This window comes from Nannochloropsis gaditana (genome assembly GCF_000240725.1).
Source record: "Nannochloropsis gaditana CCMP526 unplaced genomic scaffold scaffold003, whole genome shotgun sequence".
Lineage (NCBI taxonomy): Eukaryota > Eustigmatophyceae > Eustigmatales > Monodopsidaceae > Microchloropsis > Microchloropsis gaditana.
Genome location: NW_005803950.1, coordinates 2907 through 25808, shown reverse-complemented (window position 1 = coordinate 25808; position 22902 = coordinate 2907). Strand labels below are relative to the sequence as shown.

The window sequence follows — 22902 nt, the reverse complement described above, 5'->3', positions numbered from 1 at the left end:
AATGCCCGCTTGCGTCCACCGCATCCTCACCCGTGCCGAGGCCAAGGAGCGCGTACTGGTGGTTGGCGACGTTCACGGGTGTCTGGAAGAGCTGCAAGCCTTGTTGGTCAAGGCGAACTACACGGCCGCCAGGGATTCTGTGGTCCTGGTGGGGGACCTCGTCAATAAAGGGCCTCTGTCCGCCGAGACGGTCAAGTGGTGCCGCACACAAGGCTTCTACAGCGTGCGGGGCAATCACGACGACAGCGCCCTGGCTGCGTATTTCCGCGTCGGCAAGTTCGCGGGTGTTTCGTCTCTGCCTCAAGCCTACGACTTTGTGGCGGCGCTGGACGAAGCCGACGTAGCATGGCTGGACAGCTTGCCTTACACGCTCTCCATCGAGCACCTAGGCGTGGTCGTGGTGCACGCGGGCTTGCTGCCAGGGCGACCGCTACAAATGCAGCAGGCGGCCGACATGAGTCGCATGCGGAGTGTGAAGCGTGCGGGAGAGGGGGGGGAGGGGACCTGGGTGGGGGTGGAGTACATCCCAGAGAACGGCGAGGCGGAGCCCTGGGCGAAGGTGTGGTCACAGGAAGGGAAGGAGTGCGAGGGGGGGGAGGGCTCGACGGACGCGCGGCATTTATTGTTCGGGCACGACGCCAAGAGGGGCCTGCAGGTGTTCCGGAAGGCGACCGGACTGGACACAGGCTGTTGCTACGGTAGGGAGTTGACCCTGGCCATTTTGCCGGGGGAGGAGCGCATCTCTGTGAAAGCGTTGAAGGCCTACCAGGTCCCGCACGGGCTGAAAAGTGAATGAGGACGGAGAGGGGCAGGGAGTCGCTTCACTTTCTCCGGCAGTCCTGCTTGCATTTTATGCGGAGACGGGACGACGTGGGGTGAGATTTCAAGGTTTAGGTGCTGTGGCATCTGTCACCATTTTTGAAGAGTCATCGAGGGTTGGTTCCGCCGTAAATACTGTATAAATCGAAAAATCCCTTGCGAAGGATTTCAAGTCCAGGCGTAGCACTATTCATTTGCTTTTTGTTATGCTTTGCTCTTACTTATTGTGTGTCCACCGACGCTCCTTGGGATGTTCCCGTAGCCGTGTGCGTCACCTCTCTTTCCTCCTTCCTAAGGTCCGCCCGCTGCCGCCTCCAACCCATCCCCACCCCCTTCTTTGACCTCCTCCTCTCCCACCTCCCCGGCTTCCTCAAGCTCTAGTTTCTGACGCGCTCGCTCCTGCCCCTCCGCACTGAACGTTTGATCTTCGGCCACCTCCACCTCCCCCTCCTCTCCCGCTTCCGCCCCCTCCCCCAGCCCCCCTGGCCCGGTCCCTTCCCAGGAAGGACTCGCTACCAGGCGGACAGGAACCGACGGAGAGAACCCGGCGTTCGACGTCCCCCCCCTTGTCTCCCGCTCCACCGCCTCCCCCTCCTCCCGCCCGCCCGCCAGAGAGCGGTCCAAGGGCGTGTTCAAGCTGTCCACGTCCTCCATGGCCTCTTCGGCCCCCGGGCCTGGGAGCAATGGAGGCGGTGCCGCATCGGCTACCAGCTCTCGTTGCTCTTCTCCCTCCCTCCCGACCTTCCTTCCTCCCCGGGCCTGCTCCACCAGCGTGACCAGAGCCTCCGGTCGCTTCGGGTCGTCGTCACCGCCCACGGAGGCGATGCCTGACCGCGAATGGAGGATCGACGAAACGTCTCGGCCCAATCCACCATCCTCCCCCCGTATTCCTGGTCGCTCTCCCTCGTATTCTCGTTCGCCTCCACGCACCAGGAAGCCTGTATTTACCCTCGAGCTCTGGCTGGCCGTGGGGGCACCGGCCGCGGTTAGGGGAGCTGGGACATCGGAGGGAGGAGGCGGGGCAGCCGAGACCTTTATCAGATACTGGGCGGAGAAAATGTAGGGAACGCGCACTGTGTTGCCATGCAGGAGCTTCAGGCGGGAACCAACCACCCCCGCGACGATCTGGGGAGAAGAGGCTGGCATGTGCGCTACGAAGCGGAAGCGGTTCAGGTCGTACACGCCGGGACGCAGAAATATGGCGCGAAGTGGGAGCTGAACGCTCGCCCCTGGCGCCATACGCTTGATGCCCCGACTAGTATTCCCCACCCACAGGAAAGAGGGGGACGCTGCCGCCTTGTTGGCACTCTGCCGTTTCCCGGAAGGTGCCCCCAAGGCTTCGAAGACGAAGTCAACCGGCATGTCGGTCATGCGATTATGGACTGTCACTAGCACGTCCACCTGGCATTTATGGAGGAGCCCTTCGGGCCCCAGGCACCCCCAGACTTGGGAGGGGGCGTCCACAGTGATGGTCAGGGGAGCGGCGGTGGTAGGGTCGAGGGTCAGGGGGCGAACGGCGTGGTTTAGGATCTGATGCTGACCCCGGCACACACGCTGGCACGGGAGGATGTCGCCGGAGTCCATAGTCCGCGAGCTGGCCGCCTCCGCCTGGGCTGCGGGACTTTGAGGCGTGTAGACAGTCGTTGCCAGGCGCCAGGTCAGGAGGAAGTTGATTGTTGCACGTCCGCGGGGGACCAGGGCGGCCAGGTGCCCTCCGTGGCCGGAGCCCTCCATGCCCATGCCGAGCATGGGCGATCTGGAGCGAGCGGTGGGGGAGGACGGGTCCGGGGCGGGGGTAGAGGGGGTGGAACCCGCCGTAGAGCTGTCAGCCGCTCTCCTATCGGCAAGGACGGCGGCTTCGCGAGCCCTCTTTTCCGCTTCTTTGCGTTTGATCTCTCCGAGGCTGAGAGGGAGACGCTCACGACGCCCGCCCGTCTCCTCGGAGGCCGTGGAGGACGAGACAGAGGACGCAGAGGCGGCCTCCCGACGTCTTGCCTCCTCGCGGGCGGTGCGGTAGGACTGGCTGGCATTTTCCACGTACAGGAAGTCCAGGGACGTCCAGGACGAGCCGGCCAAGCCGGGAGCCTGAGGCGGAGGCAGGGATGGAGGGTTGGGCGACGGGGGCGAAGATACCTGCAAGGCTCCGGTGTGCAGATTGTGCTCGAATACCATAGGTTCCCCTTCTTTTTCCACAGGTGCGAGCCGATAGTGCAGCGTAGTGCGCTCTTGCCAGTCAACGACGAGGTTTCCAGCAGCTCCTTTACTATCCTCAGGGAGGGCAGAAAAGCCCTCCAGGGGTTTGAGTGTCCAAAGTCGGCTAAGAGCCATGACCGAATGAAGCTCCACCTGTCGATCAACCGCCCGCCCGTCCGTGCGGTAGTTTGACACGTTGAGGGACAGGACGCATTCGCCGGGTCGGGAGTACGAGGGTGACACCGAGGGAGTCACAGCAATGGATGGGAGGACGCACAATTCCTTTGAGACCTCTGCGAATCGGTAGTTCTCGCCCAGCATTCCGCCTAGCCCGCCGTTCTTGCCATCTTCGGCGGTCATTTGTACTCCTTCAATTCGCTGACGCTCGTAACGGACGAGGATCCTAAGCCTTTGTTTCCCCCCCCCCAGCCCCCTCACCCATACAGGGATCCTGACACAACCCCCCCCCGCGGGCAACGCGCCTGTCACGACCCGGAAGACGGTACCACTCACTCCTACCATGCTCATGCACACACCTGCACCCATCGTGGGCCCCGCCCTGCCCCCCACCGTCGAAACCATCGCCGGGTCCTGCATGAAGACCCAGGAGGGCAGGTTGCTCTTCGCGTAGACATGCGCGGCCGGCGCGAGTCCCCGGTTCGTGATTCTCAAGGCGGCCTGCACCATCTCTCCTTGGAAAACGGTCTCGGGCAAGCCTTCCCACTCCACCTCCAGCAAAGGCAGCTCCGGCACCACTCGAGAGACTAGTCGGACGTCCGGCCCCCGCGCTCGGCTCGCACGCTGCTGCAGGGTGCCCTGTAAGAGGGGCCCGGGGCTCTGAAACACCAAGCTTCCCCACAACTCCCCCAACAATCGCCAGCGAAGGCCTGTCACACGCAGGATCCCACAGCGTCGCGGGTGGATGCGTAGGTGCAGGCATTTGCGCTCGGAGGGAGCGAGTGCTACTGACACAGCCTCTACGCTTAGAGGCTGGATCCCGGGGGCTGCGGATGCCGTGAAAGATGGCGGCCGAGGAGGCTGGAATGGTGGCGCTTCGTCTTCGAAAGATGCAGTTATCTGCATGTCGGTCAACGTGATGGGGAAGTCTAGGGGGTTTGCCACGTCCACGCTGACTGTAATGGGCTCGTCTCGGCCCCGCCAACAAATCCCTCTCCCTGCACGCGATGCATCATCGCGATGACCACCTGCCAAAAAAGCGGCCGCTCGCGCCTCTTCTTTCGCCACTCTTCCAAGCGCTCGCACCCACTCCCGCATGCTTCCCCCCTTCTCTCCCATCACAGCCGCTGTTTTTAGTTCCCGCTCGAGCTCTCTTTTCATCTCCTCCACTTCTCTCCCCAGGGGCTCCTCGTTGCCCTGAACCACACGCAAAGTCTCCTCCAAGACCAGCGGCACTTGCAGACCGGCCACCATCACGGAGGACAAGGCCTGCTCCTCGTGACTGTGTGCTTCGTCTGGCGGTTGCTCTCGTGGCCCCGCTCTGTGCAAGGCTGCTACAAACGTTTTTAGGCCGCATTCCAAGCGAGGGATAACCCACGCCACTACCCGGGGCCGAATTCGACAGGCCTGCAGCAACTCCCGGACCAAGCCCTTTTGCTCCTGAGGGGAAAGCCCGCTCCTCCCAGGAAGCTGTGATGAGAAGGCGCCCCCACGCATCAGCAAGCGCAGCAAGTGATAGAGCCCCCTTTCTGGCTGCCCTAGCTTGAGCAGTTCTCGGCCTAGAGTAGAATGAATGTCTTCAAGGATATACCGCCAACTGCTGTCTTGGTACAAACCCAAGGTGCTCGCGTAGCAGCGGATCGCTTGACGTTTGAGGGGTGGGTAGGGGGCCTCACACGCCAAGAAGGCCCGTCCCGCCATGTTCATGTAGAAGGCGAACTTGCGCATGTTCCCGCGTGAAGAAATGCCCAGGCTGCTTGCTCGAGCAGGACGGCGGCACACAAAGGGGTCTCCTTTCGCGCGGCGTTCACCAGCAGCGTAGCAGCGTCTACGGCTTTGGGCGGGCTAGCCGCTAGCAAGTACTCCGTTCCCAACAAACTGGCGCGGTGGCCATGCGCGCCGCAAGACTGCCGGCCCTACTGCCTGGATCCTTTGGCCCGTTTCCGGGCCCGGCGAGATGGTCGGAGGCATGCTCCTCCTCCTCCACCTGCCGGAAGTACGCCTTGAGAGCGTCTTCGATCGCCCCCTCCATCTCCCTGCGGTAGCGTCCATCCCCCCCCCGAATGAGAGGACGGGCCACCCGCAGAGTGCGAGCCCTCATTCCCAACTGTGCTGTGACTGAGGTGGTGGTAGCAAACGGCGATCATTTCATAGACTGAACCCAGGTGCATCCAGGCCTTGTCGGCTTTGAAGTCGTCGCGGACGAGCTTGTAATGGCCCAGGGCCGCCTCGTAGTCCTGCATCACAAACAGGCTGTCGGCCAAGAGGCGAATCTGAGATTCGATCCGGTCAAAGCGATAAAGCGCGGGGGAGCAGGAGGCTACCAGGCTCGCGGCAGAGGAAGGGCCCGAGCGACTGGTCGCGCCGTCCTGCGGCTGCTGCTCGTTGGTGCTGGCGACCGCCTCTCGCGGTTTGCGCCAGAGGGAGCGGACAAAGTTCTTGACGCCCTTGCGAGACTGCGTGACAGTGGTCTGCAGGGTGAAGACACGGCGCTCCACGGCGGGGATGACGATCTTCTCGGTCAGCTCGAGGGCCAGCTCCCTCAGGTTGAGCAGGTCCTCGCTGCTCAGGCAGGAGCCGCGGGCCCCGTCCCCGCCCAGCACGGGGTGGCGCTGCCGCGGGTCATTGGGGTCGTTGAGGAAGAAGCTGTCGGCCGAGGGCTCGTCGACCTCCGAGGGCAGGCGCCAGATGGCGGCCTGGTTCAGGTTGAGGGAGTGGGGCGGGAGCGAGTTCAGGCGGAGGAGCTTGGAGGGGGCGGTGGGAAGCTCGCCTTTCATTTGCCTAAGCAATTCTGCGGCACAGACAAGGCCGTTCCCTCTCTCGTTTCCTTCCCACTCATCGTGAAGCAGCAAATAGACAATCGGCACGTCTTGACTCCCGAATTGACCCGTTTGAAAGGCGGCTGGCAGGTGGCAAGGCAAGGAAAGCTCCTTAAACCGGTCTATTGGAGTCTGGTCCGAGGACGACACGACAACCAGCAGGGCAGCTGGGCACCTCAGCATTTCAGGCTCGACGTAGTGGAGGGATTGTCGCAAAGATGCCCGAAAACGCCGGTACCATGGCATGCGATCATCGTGTACAGCTAAGGCGTCGCCTATGTCGTCACGCTCCCGTACATTTACAACAGCCCCACCCTCCTCCTCCTCGAAAGAGAGCCACGCACTCTCAGCCTCTGGTGTCCCTTCCCGAAGAGTAAGGGCCTCAGCAAGACGAGCCTCGGCCAGGGCTTGCGGGCGAGCGGCCATCTCGCTGGCCTGAACGAAACTCACCCGGAAGTCATGCAGCTGCACTGTGTGTGACACGGACCTAAAGGGAACAGCGCTGTCAGCCACGGAAAATGCGCTCAGCAGTTCATGGAAGAGGAGACCATTTTTGTGGCATATTCGTTCCGCTTCGTCCGTGACAATTGTCCCCACCACTAGCACTGGCCGCCTGCCTTCACCCTGCCTGCGCCCGCCGCTGCCCAGCAGCATCGCGACTTTGCCAGCCGCGGATCAACGTCCTCCAACGTTTCCTCCCTTAGGACGCCACACCTGTCCCAGATTGAACACAGCCGCTACGTCTGATCTTCAGGCTGCGGGTAAAATGGAAAGCGTCAGATTTTTGAAAGCTCCAAAACGCGTGCGTGAGATTCTTGTTCCTTGGCGACGGCCTCGAGTCTGCCAGCGAGTAATGGCCTCTGAGGTGCAATCAACGCCAAGTTTGCGCCCCTGTGCGCCCGTAGCACCACACTCTTTGCATCAGTGTTAAATGGCCCAGCTCCTTTCATGCACATGTCCCCTCATCATGCGCGTAGTAGCCGCGTGCTAGTAAACCTCCTCCGTGCTTGATACCCAGTCGAATGATTTTTATTCTTGTAACGACCTCTCACTTCCCCCATGTAACTACGGACGTTGTTGGAACGAGTTCAGGTTTTTAATTTCGTGGACATCCGCAACGTGTGACCGCGGCCAATGGGACATTCACTTGAGGCCGTTCAAAGAAAGAGTCCCCGCTTTAATTGCCTTCACTGTTTACGCCCGTTTGCCATCAATATATTGATGATTGCCGTGATGCTGTGGAGCAACACAGCCACCATGGCGGACGCTGGAGATGTTGGTGGCAGACACGTGTTGGGTTCTGTCTCCAAGGCCAAAGCTATCCCTAAGTCGGGCGATGCAGCCAGCCCCCCCAACCCGAGGTAAGCTGTTTCGACATCTGAGGAGGAAACCTCTTCAACGGCATTCACTCACAAGTTGATGCACATCAAATGCGACTTTGGCATTCCAGCCAAAATGAACAAGCTCTGGCAAGACAAAAGCAGCTGTACAGTTTGTTTGCAGGCGGTAAGTTACACGATAACCTCTCAGGGTTGCTCGCCACAAATTGCTTCCTCCTGCCTATGAAGATATACCCGATTCAACATTTTTAAACCTTCAGGCTTTGCAGGAGCCGTGGCCTCCAGTATAACGTGTCCCATAGAGGTGGTGAAGACACAGCTACAGTCGTCCCGCGTCGGGGGTGGCTCAAACCCGTTCCGTGTCGCCCGCGAGATCCTGGCAGCGGACGGTGCGTGCGGGGATACTGTGTGCTCTGTGGCATTCTATCTCTTTTCTTAGAAGTTCTCGCGCTCAGTTGACCGGGATATCCTGAACCACTGTACCAGGCTTTAAGGGCTTCTTTCGGGGCTTGCCACCGACCCTGGTCGGCATCATCCCGGCACGAGCCACCTACTTCTGGGCCTACTCCACGTCCAAGCAGGCGCTCATGCCATCCCTGGGGGACAACACTCTCACGCACATCCTGTCGGGTATAGCTGCGGTGCGTGAAGGGGGGTAGAAGGACAGGAGGAAGGGTGGAACGTGCTAATTTTTCAATGGGCGGATGAACAAGTCGTGCTGACGGTATCGGAGTGTGAGCTTTTTGGAAGCGGCCTTCCTTGAAGCAATGCGGGCATATGTATTGATTGACTTCAATGGGGAAACTCGTCTCCTTCACGCGACATCCGTGCAGGGAGTGACAGGGAATACGATCACTAATCCGATCTGGATGGTCAAGACGAGAATGCAGCTTATGGCCGACGGGGCGGTGGGCCAGATGGCGTACACGAGCTATCGCAATGCCATCACTCGCATCTATCGCGAAGAAGGCTTGAAAGGCTTTTGGAAGGGTCTGAGCGCCTCGTACTGGGGGTGCTCGGAGGGCTGCATTCAATTTGTTGTGTACGAGAAATTGAAAAAACAATTGCTGGTCCGAAACAATGACAAACGGCGTGCTGAAGGCTTGGAGGCAAAAGAAGACCTTCCTCCGACATTTACCTTGGCAGCGGCGGCCTTCTCCAAATTTGTGGCGACGACTGCGACTTATCCACATGAAGTAGTCCGCACGCGCCTTCGGGAGCAGGCGCGAAACGGGGCCTTCAAGTACCGAAGCATGTGGCAATCGTTGCGATTGATTGCAAAGGAAGAGGGCCGCCGAGGGTTATACGCTGGGATGGGCACACACGTCGCCCGCGTGGTGCCAAATACCGCCATCATGTTCCTCTCCTTCGAGCTGGTGAATTCTTTCCTGGGCAAAAGATTTGCTGAGAAACAGCAGGCACAGGATGCCGCCCAGCTGGTGGGGGATGAGGCTGAACTTGGCTTTCCAGAACCAGAGGAAGATTAAAGTCAATTGCTTACTACATGTAAGGAAAATAACCAGCTGAAAGGTGTTTTCTGTGTGCCGGTTTTCCAAGCGTTTGGTAGAAGAAAATTCAATTTTCCAAACAAGGACTCGACTAGGAAGGCACAAGTAAAGGGACCAAATAAAAATATGCCATTTTTCCAGATACTGATGTTGCGAAGTCGCTTCATACACTGGCCCGCAATATCCTATTACGTTTTAGGAGCAGCTCATGCAACCTCCCCCATGCGTCGTTGTTCTTCAACCAAGAGCGACGCCGCCGAAGAAAAACGTGCTCTTCTTTGACACGCTTTTCCGCGCAGTGCCATTCCATGATCATTGTCCATCCGGGTCGGTCTTCGAGAATTATTGATTTCGATCAATGGCCAGTGCTGATGAGTGGATCAGGTGTTGAACCATTTCCTTGGGGATACATGCAATATCTGTGATGAGGGAGTCGCGGGAATACGTGCCTGGATCCCCCTGGCATGACAACCTGACCATTTTCCTCCTGCCACGCGCACAGACACAGAGCTAGCGACTTGGCCTCTTATTATTTTGGTTCCGACTCCGTATACCATGGCTGATAACCGGCCTGATGATAATTACCGCCTTGGGTAAGTGAGCAGGAGGAACTCTATTAGTGCCGCCGTTGGGGGAGTTGTGCTGTCTTAATTAATGTACCATCATGATGATCACCGACATCAAAATTTGTCGGAAACAGGATCGATGTTGGAGGTTCATTTACAGACCTCTTGCTCATCAACGTTCGTACGTCGGCTATCGCGGCCAAAGCCAAAGTGCCCTCTACCCCCCATGACCCGAGTGAGGGCGTCCTGAACGGCATCAAGGTAATGTTCCGTCTCGATCTAGAGACTGGGATGGACTGCGTAGGCACCAACTACATCGACACTTTACAAACACGCTGCACAGAAAATCTGCAAGCTGGCCGGCGTCAGCATGTCCCAGGTGCAGCACGTCTTGCACGGGACCACTGTGGCGACGAACGCCGTCCTCGAGGGAAAAGGCGTCAAAGTGGGTTTGATCACGACGGAGGGGTACCGGCAAATATTGCACATTGACAGGTCCTTTGTTCCTGGGGGCCTGGCGGCTTTCATCGTTTGGAACAAGGGCCCGCTCTTGGCGCCCCTCGAGGCGACGGTGGAGGTGAAGGAGCGGATAGACGCCGACGGCATGGTGGTGCGCCCGCTCGACGAGGGGGACCTCCGCCGTCAGATCGCCACGCTCAAGCGTGAGAAGGTGAAAGCTGTGACTGTGTGCTTGATGAACGCCTACGTCAACGCCGCGCACGAGGAATGCGTCCGGAAGGTGCTGGCCGAGGAGATGCCCGGCACCCCCGTCTCGCTCTCCTCCGAGGTGCTCCCAGAAATGTACGAGTACGAACGCGCGCTCACAACCGTGGCGAATTCTTACATCCGCCCCAATGTGGCCACTTACTTGGGAAACCTCCAGCGGGCCATTCCGGGCTCGAAGCTCTCCATTCTCCGCTCCGATGGGGGTCTTTCCTCCGAGGAGAACGCCTGTCGATTTCCCGTCAATCTGCTCATGTCAGGGCCTGCCGGCGGCGTGACTGGTGCACTCTGGATCTCGGAGAAGGTGGGGTACAAGAATCTCCTCTCCCTAGACGTGGGAGGCACGTCGGCGGACGTGGCTCTGATCGAGGGGGGGGTCCCGAAGCGGCGGAAGGAGACGAGGGTCGGCGACGTGACGGTCCGGGCGCAGGCCCTGGATGTGCACACGGTGGGGGCGGGGGGAGGCTCCATCGCCCATGTCCCACAGCTGACGAGCGCCTTGCGTGTGGGTCCAGAGAGCGCGGGGGCCATGCCGGGGCCGGCGTGCTACGGCCACGGTGGCACCGCGCCGACCGTGACGGACGCGAACGTCGTGCTGGGCTACCTGCCCTCGGCGCTGCTCGGGGGGGAGTTCAAACTCGACATTGCTGCTTCCCAGAAAGCCGTGGGCGAGGTGGCGGCCAAGCTGGACATGAGCGTGCTGGACGCGGCGCGGGGGATCATCGACATCGTGAACGAGAAGATGTTCGGGGCCTTGCGTCTGGTCTCGGTCGAGCAGGGGTACGACCCCAGGGACTTTGCCCTGGTCAGCTTTGGGGGAGCCGGCTCACTGCACGCCAACGCCGTGGCCAAGCTTATGGGCTCCTGGCCTGTCTTGGTCCCGCCCTCCCCCGGTGTGCTGTGTGCATTCGGGGACGCAACCACCCGCACGCGGAACGACTGTTCCCGCTCCTTCGTCCGCCGCTTTACAGAGACGGACGGAGGCGAAGTTCTGGGAATTTTGGAGGCGCTGGGGACGCAGGCGGCGGAGCTCTTGGACAGGGACGGGATCCCCCGTGAGGAACAGGAAACAACCTTCTCGGCGGACGTGCGGTACAAGGGGCAGGGGCTCACCATGCCCCTGGTCGTCGACATCGCCTCTTTCGCGGCGGAAGGACTGGCGTGGCTGGCCAAGGCCTTCGATGCCGAGCACCGGAAGCAGTTCCACTTCAGCTTCGACAAAGACCACGAGCTTGTGAACCTGCGGGCAGTGGCGGAGAGTCGTCCGGCCCAGGTGGAAGCCCTGACCTTGCCAAGGGCCCGCGACCCCTCCCCGGCCCCGGCGCGGACGGGGGACAACCAAGTCTACATGGAGGGGCGTCTGCAGAAAGCGGCAATCTACGATCGGGCAAAGCTCTTGGCAGGACATGTTGTGGAGGGCCCCGCCATCATCACCGAGATGGACTCGACCACCCTGGTCCTCGCCGACTGCCGCGCCGAAGTGCACGAGACGGGCGTCATTCTCATCAACCCCAAACCGGGATTGGAGGAAGGGTGGGAGCCTGGGAGTGGCAACGGAGGGACTGGCGACGCTGGCCATTGCCTGACGCCTCCTGCCATCGACACGGTAACGCTGGACATCGTGGAGAACGCGCTGCGCTCCATCCGCTTCGAAATGGACGCCGTCCTCTACCGCACAGCCATGAGCCCAGGCATCCGCGAGCAGCACGATCAATTTCCGATGATCGCCAACCCGCGCGGGCAGATGGTGGTGGGGCAGTTCGGCTCTTTCATCCACGGGCTGATGAAGTCCTACACGAAGCCCATCGAGGACGGGGACATCATCTTGCTCTCCGACCCCTACAGCTGTGACGGGGCCATGTCGCACGCCAACGACTGGCTGGCTGTCATGCCCATCTTTGCCCCTGCCTCGGGGGGCCGCGGTCAAGAGGAGGACCAGGGCCGGCTGGTCGGTTGGGCGGCAATGTTCGGGCACGTCACCGACATTGGTGGGAAGGTGGCGTGCTCCATGCCCAACGATGCTCACTCCATCTTCGAGGAGGGGGTGGTCATCCCGCCCGTCCGCCTCTACCGACGGGGAGAGCTGAACGAGGACTTGCTGGAGCTGATATTGCACCAGGTGCGTATGCCGGTCTGGAACAAGTGCGACCTGATGGCCATCGTCGCCTCCGTGAAACTGGCGCGCGCCCGCATTCTTGAACTCTGCCAGCGCTTTGGTGTCAAGCCTTATTTGCAGGCTCTAGACTTGATGCTGGAGCGGAACAAGCGGGCCATGTCCGAGTTGATCCGCACCTCTGTTCCGGACGACGAGTTGTACTTCGAGGACTACGTGTGCGACGACTCGATGGGGCTTGGGCCCTACAAGATTTGCTGCACCATGGCCAAGCTGCCCGAGGGCCGCCTCAGGTTCGACTTTACGGGCACTGACCCCCAGTCTCCAGGAAGCATCAATTTCTTCCTGAACGAGGACATGTTCCGCATGTTCTGTGGCGCCTACATGATTATGGTCTTCGACCCCGAGATAATTTTGAACGACGGCTTCTACTCCCTCCTTGACGTGATCATTCCGGAAGGTTCTTTGCTCAAGCCCCGCAAGCCAGCCGCGCTCTCCTGTCGAACGCACGCCCTCGGTCGGATCTTCGACATCCTCACCGGGCTTCTTGGCCAACGCCAGCCTGAGTACTTGTGCGCGGCCGGCTTCAGCTCCTCGCCGCACATCATGTACTCCGGGCGCGATTCTGCGGGCGAGTGGTTCCAGTACTACGGCATCGGATTCGGAGGAATCCCCGGGCGCCCCTTCGGCGACGGCGCGGACGGGCACTCGCTCTGGCCGTCCTTCACCAACATCCCGAACGAGTTCATGGAGAAGTACTTCCCCGTGCGCATCGAGCGCTTCTACACGGTCCCGGACTCGGGGGGGCCGGGAATCAACCGGGGAGGCAATGGCATCAACATCGTCTACCGGTTCCTGGAAGACGGCGAGGTCTCGATCCACGACGACAGGTGGCTGACCTCTCCTTGGGGAGTGAACGGAGGCAAGCCCGGGCGGCGTTCCACCAAAGTTCTGTACCGAGGCTGCCCCCTCGACTCGGTGGAGGGAGGAGAGCGCGTGGTGGTGCCAAGCAAATGCGACCATGTGAAGGTCAAAAAAGGCGATCTCCTCCACTACGTCACCTGGGGCGGAGGCGGCTGGGGAAACCCACTGTCTCGGCCTGTGGCGGCTGTTGTTCAGGACGTGCGTCGCGGGCTCGTCTCAGTAGAGGGGGCCAGGGCAGGCTACGGTGTCGTTTTTTCGGGGGAAGAGGTGGACGAGGCCGCCACCGCCGCAACGCGCTCAGCCCTTCTTTCGCAGGCGGCGTTGCCCAAAGAGGAGGAAAAAGGATCAGCAGAGCCCTCCAGTGGACAGGGAATTTTCGATTTCGGATTTCGAAAGGGCCTCCAAGCCACGCCCGCGGAGGTCCAGCAGCTCCTGGCTTCCTGTCAGAAGGAGACGGGCTTGCCGCCTCCTATGCTCCCCGCAGAGGCGCATCTGGATAACTGATTTTGAACTTCGAGCCAGTGTTGGGATAGCTCACGAGTAAATTGATGGAGTGACTTTGTGGACAAGTTGTCGGGGACGAGATGGGCATGGAGAAGGCTCCATCCCTAGCATGAGTCGCCTCCTGGGTCATAACACTCTGTTCATTCTTATGTACATACAACCTTTGTACCGATGTTTAAGTCATGTCTCATGAGTTTGCAATTTTGAAATCTGACATAGCTTTAGTGAGCGCACAAATAGTGGCAGACCGACACGAGAAAGGGAAAACCGAGTCGCGCGGGGCAAGCGAGAGCATATAGTCTGACTTTAACTTTTTCAGCGTCGATTTTCAACTCAGTGCAGCGGCCGTGGAATAGGATTGCACTTTATTTCTTTTTACTATTGAGGCATGATTTCGTTTGAAGAAGTAATGTACATTCGCGATAGAAAGAAATACAAGTAGATGGCAAAAGTTCTGTTCAAACCTCCCGCCTCGATTCGACGCGTGGAAATAAATCGTCTACCACAAACATGTACGGTTCAAGATGATTTCTCAGGGAATGGCACGTGCCATACGCCCTAATGTGTGCATGATTATTTTCTGACAAGTCGGCTTCTATAGTTAAAAACCTCGCCTCAGCAGTGGCGTAGGGGGCGTTGGGCAGGTCCCCGCTCTGCTGGCTACCTCGCTGCCCGTTCCCTTGCTCCCCCGTACCTCGATGCGCGGACGCCGAGAGTTTTATTCAAAGCCTCGTTTCCCGCCTATCTACGCACCTTTTACGATCAACAGTTCTTTGAGGAATATAATGAGGAAAGGGTGGTCAAAAGCGCCATTATTGTGTACGCAATGGCCTCCTGGAACCGCTAAATCCTCCTCAGCCGCCCTGCTCCCATCTCTCCTACTGCGAGCCCTGTCTACGACACCTGCATCGGCCTATCCACCACCATCCCCTCCTTCGCCCGCCGCAGTCCGTCCTGTAGGCATTGAGAACATCGGAGCCCCTCGTCCTGTGGGCAGCAAAAGAAAGAGACGGCTCGTCAATCGCATGCCCGATGGCAGCTCTCAGCAGCTTGGACGATGGGAAAGGGTTGTGCCTGCCTCCTCGCGCATGATAGAGTACCTAAAGAGTTCGGAGATGAAGGGTGTCTCAGTCGATTCAACATCCAAAATTCTGCATGCCAATGCCTCGTCGACTCTCACTTCCGCACTGCAACTTGCGCGCTTCTACCTCCAGCGCCGTGATTTCAAAGCGGCTCAAGAGCTTCTCTTCGCCCTTCAGGATGGTAACCTGGGCCCTCCTTCGGCCCGTAAAATACCATCAGTGCTTATACGCCCTCTTCTTAAACAACTTGTGGAGGGGCAAGTGGAGGCTCAGGAGGCGGGGTTGGCCGTGGAGTCTGCGAAGCGCATGGTGCGGGCCGGGGGGGATCTCTCCCCCACCGTGCTCGTCGGGCTGCTGAAAGCCTGCAGGGGTTCCCGGATGGAGTTGCTGGCGCCTTTGTGGGCGGAACGACAGCCAGAATGGGCGGGAAACCAGTCTATCTGCCTGGCGCTGCTGGAGGCGTTGGGTGCTTACGCTCAGGAAGGCACAGTGCCGGTCTCGTGGAGCTCTCTTCCACATGTGGACGAGGTTTGGCGTGCTCTTTGCGCTCATGGCCCTCCTCCCCCCTCAGCCTACGCCCTGCGAATCATGGGACTGGCGGCATCGGCGAAAGCCGCGGGGACCGCGGGCGATGTGGGAAAAGGGCAGTCTGAAATCCCGCACACCTTGCGGATGGCCGTCCGCGACTTTGCCGCCGAGAATGAGGAGCCTCTCCAGCGGGGGCAGGTCTTAAGAGCGGCCGTGGAGACTTTGTTGCAGGTGGGAGGGAAAGCGGAAGACGTGGCAGACGTCCTCGAGGTCCTGGCCCCTCCCGCCGGTGGGGCAGTCGACGGGAAGCTTCACGCGGCCCTCCTGCGATTCCTCCCGCCCTCCCGCCTGGACGCGCTCCAGGTTCTCTGGGACCATGCCTGTCGAAGCCTGGGGCCCGCTCAGAACCCACCCTTGGGTCTCCGGCTCGCCTTTTGCCGCCACGCACTCCATAGCCCCAGTCGGGCATTGGTCAAGCAGGGCTTGAGCTTGCTGCGGACCCCCCCGGTACTCTCGACTCCTCCCCACCCCGCCAGTCCGGGCCGGAGCAGCAGTCAGAGCGACGGACAGGCCGCGGGGGATCTCGATATGGGGGATGTCACCGCGGTCCTCGAGGCTCTCTGCGGGCAGAGCCGCGTGGTAGAAGCGCGGGCGTTGCAGGACGCTCTGCAGCGTTTCCTTCCCTCCCCTTTACCCGCGCCTTTGGCCCGTGCCCTGCTGAAATGCGCGGCGTTGGAAGGGAGGCCTGGTCGGGCTATCGCCTGCTTGCATCGCTTGAAAGGCGAAGATGTGCGAGAAAATGAGGGCGGGGGCAGGGGCGAGGACGTGACCGAGCCGTCAGACTATGAGGCGGCCCTGCTGGCCCTGAGGCGCGTGCAGCGCTCTTCTGCGACCGTGCGAGAGCGTGAGCTGGTCGAGAATCCTTTGGGATTCCTCGCGTGGGCGCTCGACGACGCAGGCACGTCGACCGTAGAGCGACGCGCCGGGGGACCGGTCCTGACCCCCCAGGCGACGCTTGTCGCCCTTCAGATTCTACGGCGCGCCTGTGAAACGAGCGCGGAGACAGGGAGGGCGGAGCGCCGGGAGGCTTTTGTCCAGCGGGCGGTGGCGCTGGTCAGTAAGCTGGCGGCGGCCGGGCAGGAGACGGACGACACCCTCTGTGAGGAGATGGTGGGGGTGGCGGTCTGGGGAGGGAGTTTGCACCGAGCTGTGGAGGTTGTGCGGGAGATGGAGAAGACACGGGCGGCCCCCGCCTCCTTGGCACGCGCCCAGACCCTCCTTATTATCAGTCTGGCCCGTCGAGGCGACGTGGGTGCGGCCGAGGAGTGGCTGGTCCGGATGAACACGCTGACGGGGCACGGACCCAGTGAGCAGGTGCTGGACGCCTTCGCGGAGGCGTATGCTGGTGACAGAGACCTGTCCTCCGGCCTGTCCATGCTGCAATCTTGCTTCAATCAGTACGGGAACCGGCCCTCTGTGGCGGCGTTCAGGCATCTCTTCGAGCTGTGCTTGGCGATGGACGGGCAGGGAGACCTCTTTGAGGCGCAGCGGGCGTTGACGATTGCTGAACAGCTCTGGCCAGGGGGGGAGGGGCCCGGGGTAGGGGGGGGCTTAGTGGAAGATATGAAAGAGCGATTTAAAGAGGTCCGGGAGTCGTCATTTTCGATAGATGAGGCTCGTGGCGATGCGTCGCCCGTGTGACAAATTGGGGTTGGGCCATTTGACGGCAGACGGAGTGGAGGAGGATGGGGTGTGTGAGGGGGACGGTCGCAAATACAAATTAAACACTTTTAACTGTCAGCATTTTTTTTTGGTTCTGATCAAAAGCTTATGGGACTATCCCCAACAGGGCTGGCTTTTGAGGGGACTTCACTTAGGTCCACGTCTGCCGCGAAGAGCTTCGGCCAATTCGAGTACTCCAAACGCTTGTCCAACTCAATCACTACGGCCTTTTGCTCAGTTTCAGGGTGCTCTTCAAAATACCAGAAGGAACCATCCTTGTGCACTGGCTGCGCTAGTTCTCGGTCAAACAGGTCAGGCTCGTCTCCCAACCTCAGGCGAAGGTGGGTTTTGGTCGCAAGCTCGAAAACAATGTCAGCTTTAGTCACGGCCGGATCCACAGGCACCACGAGCTGTACCACATCTCGGCCTTGTCGCCAAAACGACCTTTCATGATGGCCGCGGTAATACACAACGTGCGTTGGTGGAGGTTCAATGAATTCCTCGTACGCCGCGAACGGATTAGGGCGCAGGGACGAGTTCTCATCACCTGCCGAGGTTTGTAGCTTGATAGGAGCAGGATCCACGTTTTCCCAATCCATAGCTACTGTATGCATGGACTGATCCATTGCAGCGTCTATAATCTCGTCCACATCGCTTTCTTCTGCTTGTGTTTGCGCCGGCGAGGGAGCTGATGGGGGCTGGCTGTCGACCGCGGCGAGACCTATCTCTCGATACGCAGGCCGGCGCCTATGCTCTGGTACAGATGAGCGCAAGTCAAATGATATTTGCACAGGGAGTAGGAAACCATCTACCAGAGACAAGAGCAAGACTAAAATCACAAGACAGGAAACTTTTGACGTGAAAGGTAATATGGATACTCCCATGGCGCTGGAGGATATTTGCGAGCTACTTTGACCCCCTGGCGAGGTCTGTTTTAGCAGATAATGAAGAAAAAAGAGGTGATAAATATCTTGATACTTATTGTGGCCTTAGGACACTTATTCGGGATCCACTGTGAAGATAAAAAGACTGTGGGAACCGAGTTGAAGCACTTCCGGGGTGTTCTCCGAAACGCTGCTTCGCTCAAGCCCTCCCGCAGTACCTGATACGTAATACTGTACAGAGGTCCAAAACTCGGTAATAGGGCCACAGAACCGGGCTCAGTCCATGCGCAGACATGAATAATTTGTATCGGAGCCACTCATCCTCACATTGCATCGTCTTGTCCTTCGTACAGGCGGTATCATTCATAATACTACGTTGCAGCCGGCCTTCCAAATGCTTTTTCGCAAGGTCACGGCGTACCTAGATGCAGTGACGGAGGCTTCCAGGCAGGAAGATGGCACCGCCTTGACGCACCTTTTCTCCTACGATTGCCTATCGCATGGTTTAGGGCATCAATTTGCTCGTATGGATGTCCGTCAGGCCATTCGTAACAACGCTGCAGTAAAGCGTGTCGCGCATGTTCCTGAGCTCCTGGAGCCCTTCTTGCGCGCTGCCGGATGTTTGGCGGATCAAGAGGTGGAGAAAGCCTTCGAGCACCATCGATCAGCTTTCGTTCTGGCGGGTGATTTATACAAAGACCTCCAGGAAGAGTGGCTCCTCAATCTAATGCGCAAGCTCGCGCGCGGCCTACGCCTCTTGGCGCAGAAAGTGGACAAGGAGAAGGTGCGATTCGATCCCATCATGAACGAGGCCGTCAAAGCCATCTCGGATAAGTTTCGGCTCTTCGGCACGGTCACAGCCAGTGGGCGTCGACGGGTGGCTCTGATGCTTGCGAACGAACAAATAATATGCTACCTGCAGCTGAACAATCCTCGGCAGTGCAAACCTTTGACGGACTGGGCGGACGCCCGGCACAAGCTCACGGACGATGACTTCACGTCCGGCGAGTTTGCTCAAGCGGATGCTGTCACATACCATTTCCTTCGGGCGCGCCTTTTTTTGCTCGACACGAATTACAAAGAAGCCGAGCGCTTCCTGACCTATGCGTTCCGACACTGCCCCGCTGCCGCTCACCGCAACAAGCGCACCATCCTCTCCTACATGGTGCCGGTGAAGCTCAACCTTGGTTTGCTGCCACGGGTAAGCCCAGCATGTTCTAGCCTGTTCTAGCCACCCCGTCCTCTCGCACCGTGGCGTAGTCTCTCATGTGCCCGCTTCCCCAACCCCACCCAGCGCGGCCTTCTCGAGCGCTTTCAGCTCAAAGAGTTTGAGGCGCTGGTGGCTGCTTTGCGCGATGGGGATTTCCGTCTGTATCAAGAGCAGCTTGACAAATATCAGGATGACTTTATTGCCCGCGGGGTTTATATCATATTGGAGAAGCTCAAGCTTTTCGTATACCGGAATTTCTTCAAAAAAATGTGAGTCTTGCCCGCCCGTTCCCAAGACCCACAGTGCAGCTACTCCGCGGGCTCTATTCATTTTTTACTCTCACTAATCTTCAACTTTGTGCCTCATATTTCCCCACCGTCTTCCCGACCATGCCATAGCTGGGTGCTCAAGGGAAAGGAGTCGCGCCTGTCCATCGAGCTCATCATGCGCCTGCACCAGGGTTTGGACCCGGCCTCGGACGTGGACATCGACGAGATCGAGTGTTTGCTGGCGAACCTGATCTACAAGGGAAGCATCCGCGGGTACATCGCGCACGAGAAACGCATTCTTGTCCTCTCCAAGGATAAGCCCTTCCCCTCGCCGCAGAGCTGACGTGTTGTTCACCCGCTCGGGCAGGTGGACGGCCCATGTAAAGTAAAACATTCTGAGCGGTGGATGGCCTGGGGCGGCATGCGAGCGAGCACTTCGAGGCAATGGCTCCTTTCCGTTGTCTTTCCTTGCTTAAAGGTTCTCGGTTGCTTGGCCTCAAAGCCTGGAGTCCAGCGATATCCTCACATTCGACTTTCCTCCCAAAGCGCACCGATAATTTTTCAGGTCTTCTAAGTCCACACCCCCCTTTCGTATTAATAACGCGCAAAGCCCCAAGGCAGAACTTGAGCTGTCTTGACATAGTGCACAATAATCCCCCCCTCCAAGCTACTGTGTACCGAGTTTGCCGTCATACCTCCCACCAAGTTTGGAAACCAAAAAGTCGCCGATACCTGCCTTCCTAGCCCTACCCACCTATACACTCCCCAATCACCCTTGCAGCCCCTACGCCATACCCCCGTCGATCCTCTCTTTCGTCATCTCCAAGGACCGTCGGGACTCCCGCCGGAAAAACTCGGCCACGTCCACCTCAGTCGCGGCCACCGATTCCACATCCTTCCCCACGGCCCGTTCGAAGGCCTGTCTGGCTGCCTCGAATGATCCTGCATGGAAGTGGCTGACCCCGAGAAAGAAGTTGTTGCGCAAGGACCGAGGCTCCACCTCCCAGGCGCTCTCAAAGGCCTCCACCGCCTTCGGCACGTCCCGCAGGGGCCAGGGCGCGGCCAGAAGGAAAGCCCCTCGAAAAATGAAGGGCACACCTGCGTCGTAAGTTGGGTGGCGGGAGACAATCTGGTCGACGAGGCGCATGAAGGTGAGGCCATCGCCCGTCACGGCCGCCTTTAGGATGCCCTTGCTGGACGTCCTGTAAGTGTAGGCCTCGGTCATGAGGACGTGTATTCGCGCGTTTTGAGGCTCTTGCGCGTGCAATTCTTTTAAAATGTCATAAGCCTCAAATGCACAGGTCTTCCACAGCTTCCGGTTCTCTTTGCTGTCGGAGACGCCGTCAATGAGGACCGCGTTGGCATTCGTCAATGAGCGGAGCAATGAGACGCTGGCGTCGGCGAATTTGAACTTGAGAGACGCGCTTATCGTGGTGAGGGTCCCGATTCAAAGGAAGAAAATGGTACGTTAGATTAGGTATAGCATTCGAAAAGACGCATTAGTGCAGGGGTGTTAGATTCTCATGTCGTGCAACAAAGCTTGAAGAGGGCCCAAGCCCTCGAGCCGCACAACTTCTCTTTTACCTGTTGGGTTGCTTCTCCAAAAGAAGTTTATACTCGGCAGCAGCCTTCCTATAGTTGTCAGGCCCTCGTTCTTGCATTAGTTTATCCGCGGTATGGCACTCCACACTCGTTGCACTGTCGCCACCGTGCCCCATCGCCTCAGCAACTACTTTACTCAATCGCGGGACCTTCCACTGCTGAACCTGCGCTGGCGCAGTTGAGGCCCCATCGCTGTTGATAGAGGCAACATCTTTTTCACGCTTCCCCAAGCGGAAACAGACGCAGCCTGAGGGCGGGTAAAGAAGCAATAACACGATAAAAAGGGACGCGAGTACGCAGGGCGAGGAGGTAGGCATGACGAGTTAGGTCAGACCGGCCACGAGAGATAGCGAACAGGCCTCCCTGTCTTTTTCCAAAAAGAAACAGGTATAAGGGCGGTGAATCATCGCGTCCAACGTCATGTTTTCCGCTTCTTGTGGGGGAAATGTTCATCTTGTAATCGGAAAGGGCAGGCTCTGAGGGGGGAGGAGAAACACCATCATTCATCGGGAGGTGCCCTCTGCCGAGAAACATCATCACTCATCGGGACGAGCCCTCTGCCGAGGAGGCAGTTCTTGAAGAGAGCATTCCCCTCGGGCTTCGTTAGCCAGGCGTAAGATGCGGGCGCCTACGGGCACAGATCCTCCTCGGCTGTGTTAGAATGAATACACAAATCAATGCTTGGCCAGAGGTGAGGCCTCTGGTTGCCCCCATTCCTGTTTTGGCTTGCTATGCCCGTGGATACATTGCATTCATCAACTTCTTGCAACCATGGAACGATTAGTCTTGGTTGGGACCTTTATAGCGGAACAGGTTGCCAGACCGCATTTCCATTTGAATGATGCATTGTCTTTCTGAGGAGTTGTGCTTCTCTTCCGAAACTTGTGAGAGATCTAAGGCAACTGTGTGCGTTGTTTGTACGCTCTGCAGACGCGAGCTACAACTTCATGCATTTCATAGAGGGTAGGGCGCTCCCCCCCCAGGTGGAGCCGAAAGAGGGATGCTTTTTGCCCTTTCCACTACGGAACGGTCCCATGGAAGCACGAGTTGCTTCATGCCTTGCGCATGACACAATACATTTGCATGGTGGAACGTGTCGCCCCTCGGTATTGCTGTGTGTGTCGTCTAAGATTGGATGGGTTTCAGCAACAGAATTCCTTTTTGGCATCTTGGCTGTAGTGCGCATTCCTGTACCGCAAATTCGGGCTTCATACTCCTTCCCCTTTCCCATTAGTTTCTTAAAGCTCCATCAAAGCGGGCAACCTAATATTCGCGTAGAAGTGTCCCACTTCGTTGCCACGAAGTCCTGCAACATAGATACCTCCAGAGTTCTAATCCTTCCACTTCGACACACACACTCACGGTTTAGGCGGCCAAGCTTTCGTTGTTTCTTCGCCCTTTAAATTCTGAGCCTTCCTTACCCATCAGCATTAAGTGCTGTGCGAGGAGGGACGCCACCTTGACTGGCTTTTCGTGCGTAAGTGATAGAAATTATCCCAGAGTGAGCACTTCTTGCCTGTCCCCTACAGGCACGTGAAAGCTAGCCACGACCTCTGTCACCTCTTTTCCATTGATGGAAGGGCCGGGGCAGTTTGGACTGGGCGGTGGTGGAGATGTTGGAAACGGGGCTGCTGCGTCCACTCTCCTAGACAGCAACTTCCCTCCCCCCCCGGTATTCGGGTTTGCACGGGATGACTCGATTAACCTGGAGGATGTTTTCACAGACTGGTTCAACGAGGACAATTTGAATGGTCCACCCACTGCCTTCGGGAACAACCAAGGTGTAAATTCTGAGGCACAGCCCCAAGAGTATCCCTCGGCGGTCCTGGAATCGAAGCCACAAGCGCCGGTTCCTCAACAGCGCCTGCCTCAGAAATACCTCCACCCCGGAGACCCGAAACCGGTGGGGATGGTGCCCT

At 58.7% G+C, this 22902-nt stretch overlaps 3 protein-coding genes across 3 annotated transcripts; all 3 read right to left on the bottom strand.

The window, feature by feature from the left end:
* Nucleotides 1-3793: 3793 nt before the first annotated feature.
* On the bottom strand, nt 3794-4878 carry NGA_2027100 (uncharacterized protein; the record flags this gene model as incomplete). The annotated part of the gene is made up of 1 exon (XM_005856322.1): nt 3794-4878. A coding segment is annotated over one exon (1085 nt), but the record flags the coding sequence as incomplete, so codon positions are not given.
* Nucleotides 4879-5343: 465 nt separating this feature from the next.
* Nucleotides 5344-5554, bottom strand: NGA_2125000 (uncharacterized protein; the record flags this gene model as incomplete). The annotated part of the gene is made up of 1 exon (XM_005856330.1): nt 5344-5554. A coding segment is annotated over one exon (211 nt), but the record flags the coding sequence as incomplete, so codon positions are not given.
* A 496-nt stretch (nt 5555-6050) lies between these two features.
* On the bottom strand, nt 6051-6708 carry NGA_2042200 (uncharacterized protein; the record flags this gene model as incomplete). The annotated part of the gene is made up of 1 exon (XM_005856325.1): nt 6051-6708. A coding segment is annotated over exon 1 (612 nt), but the record flags the coding sequence as incomplete, so codon positions are not given.
* Nucleotides 6709-22902: the final 16194 nt, after the last annotated feature.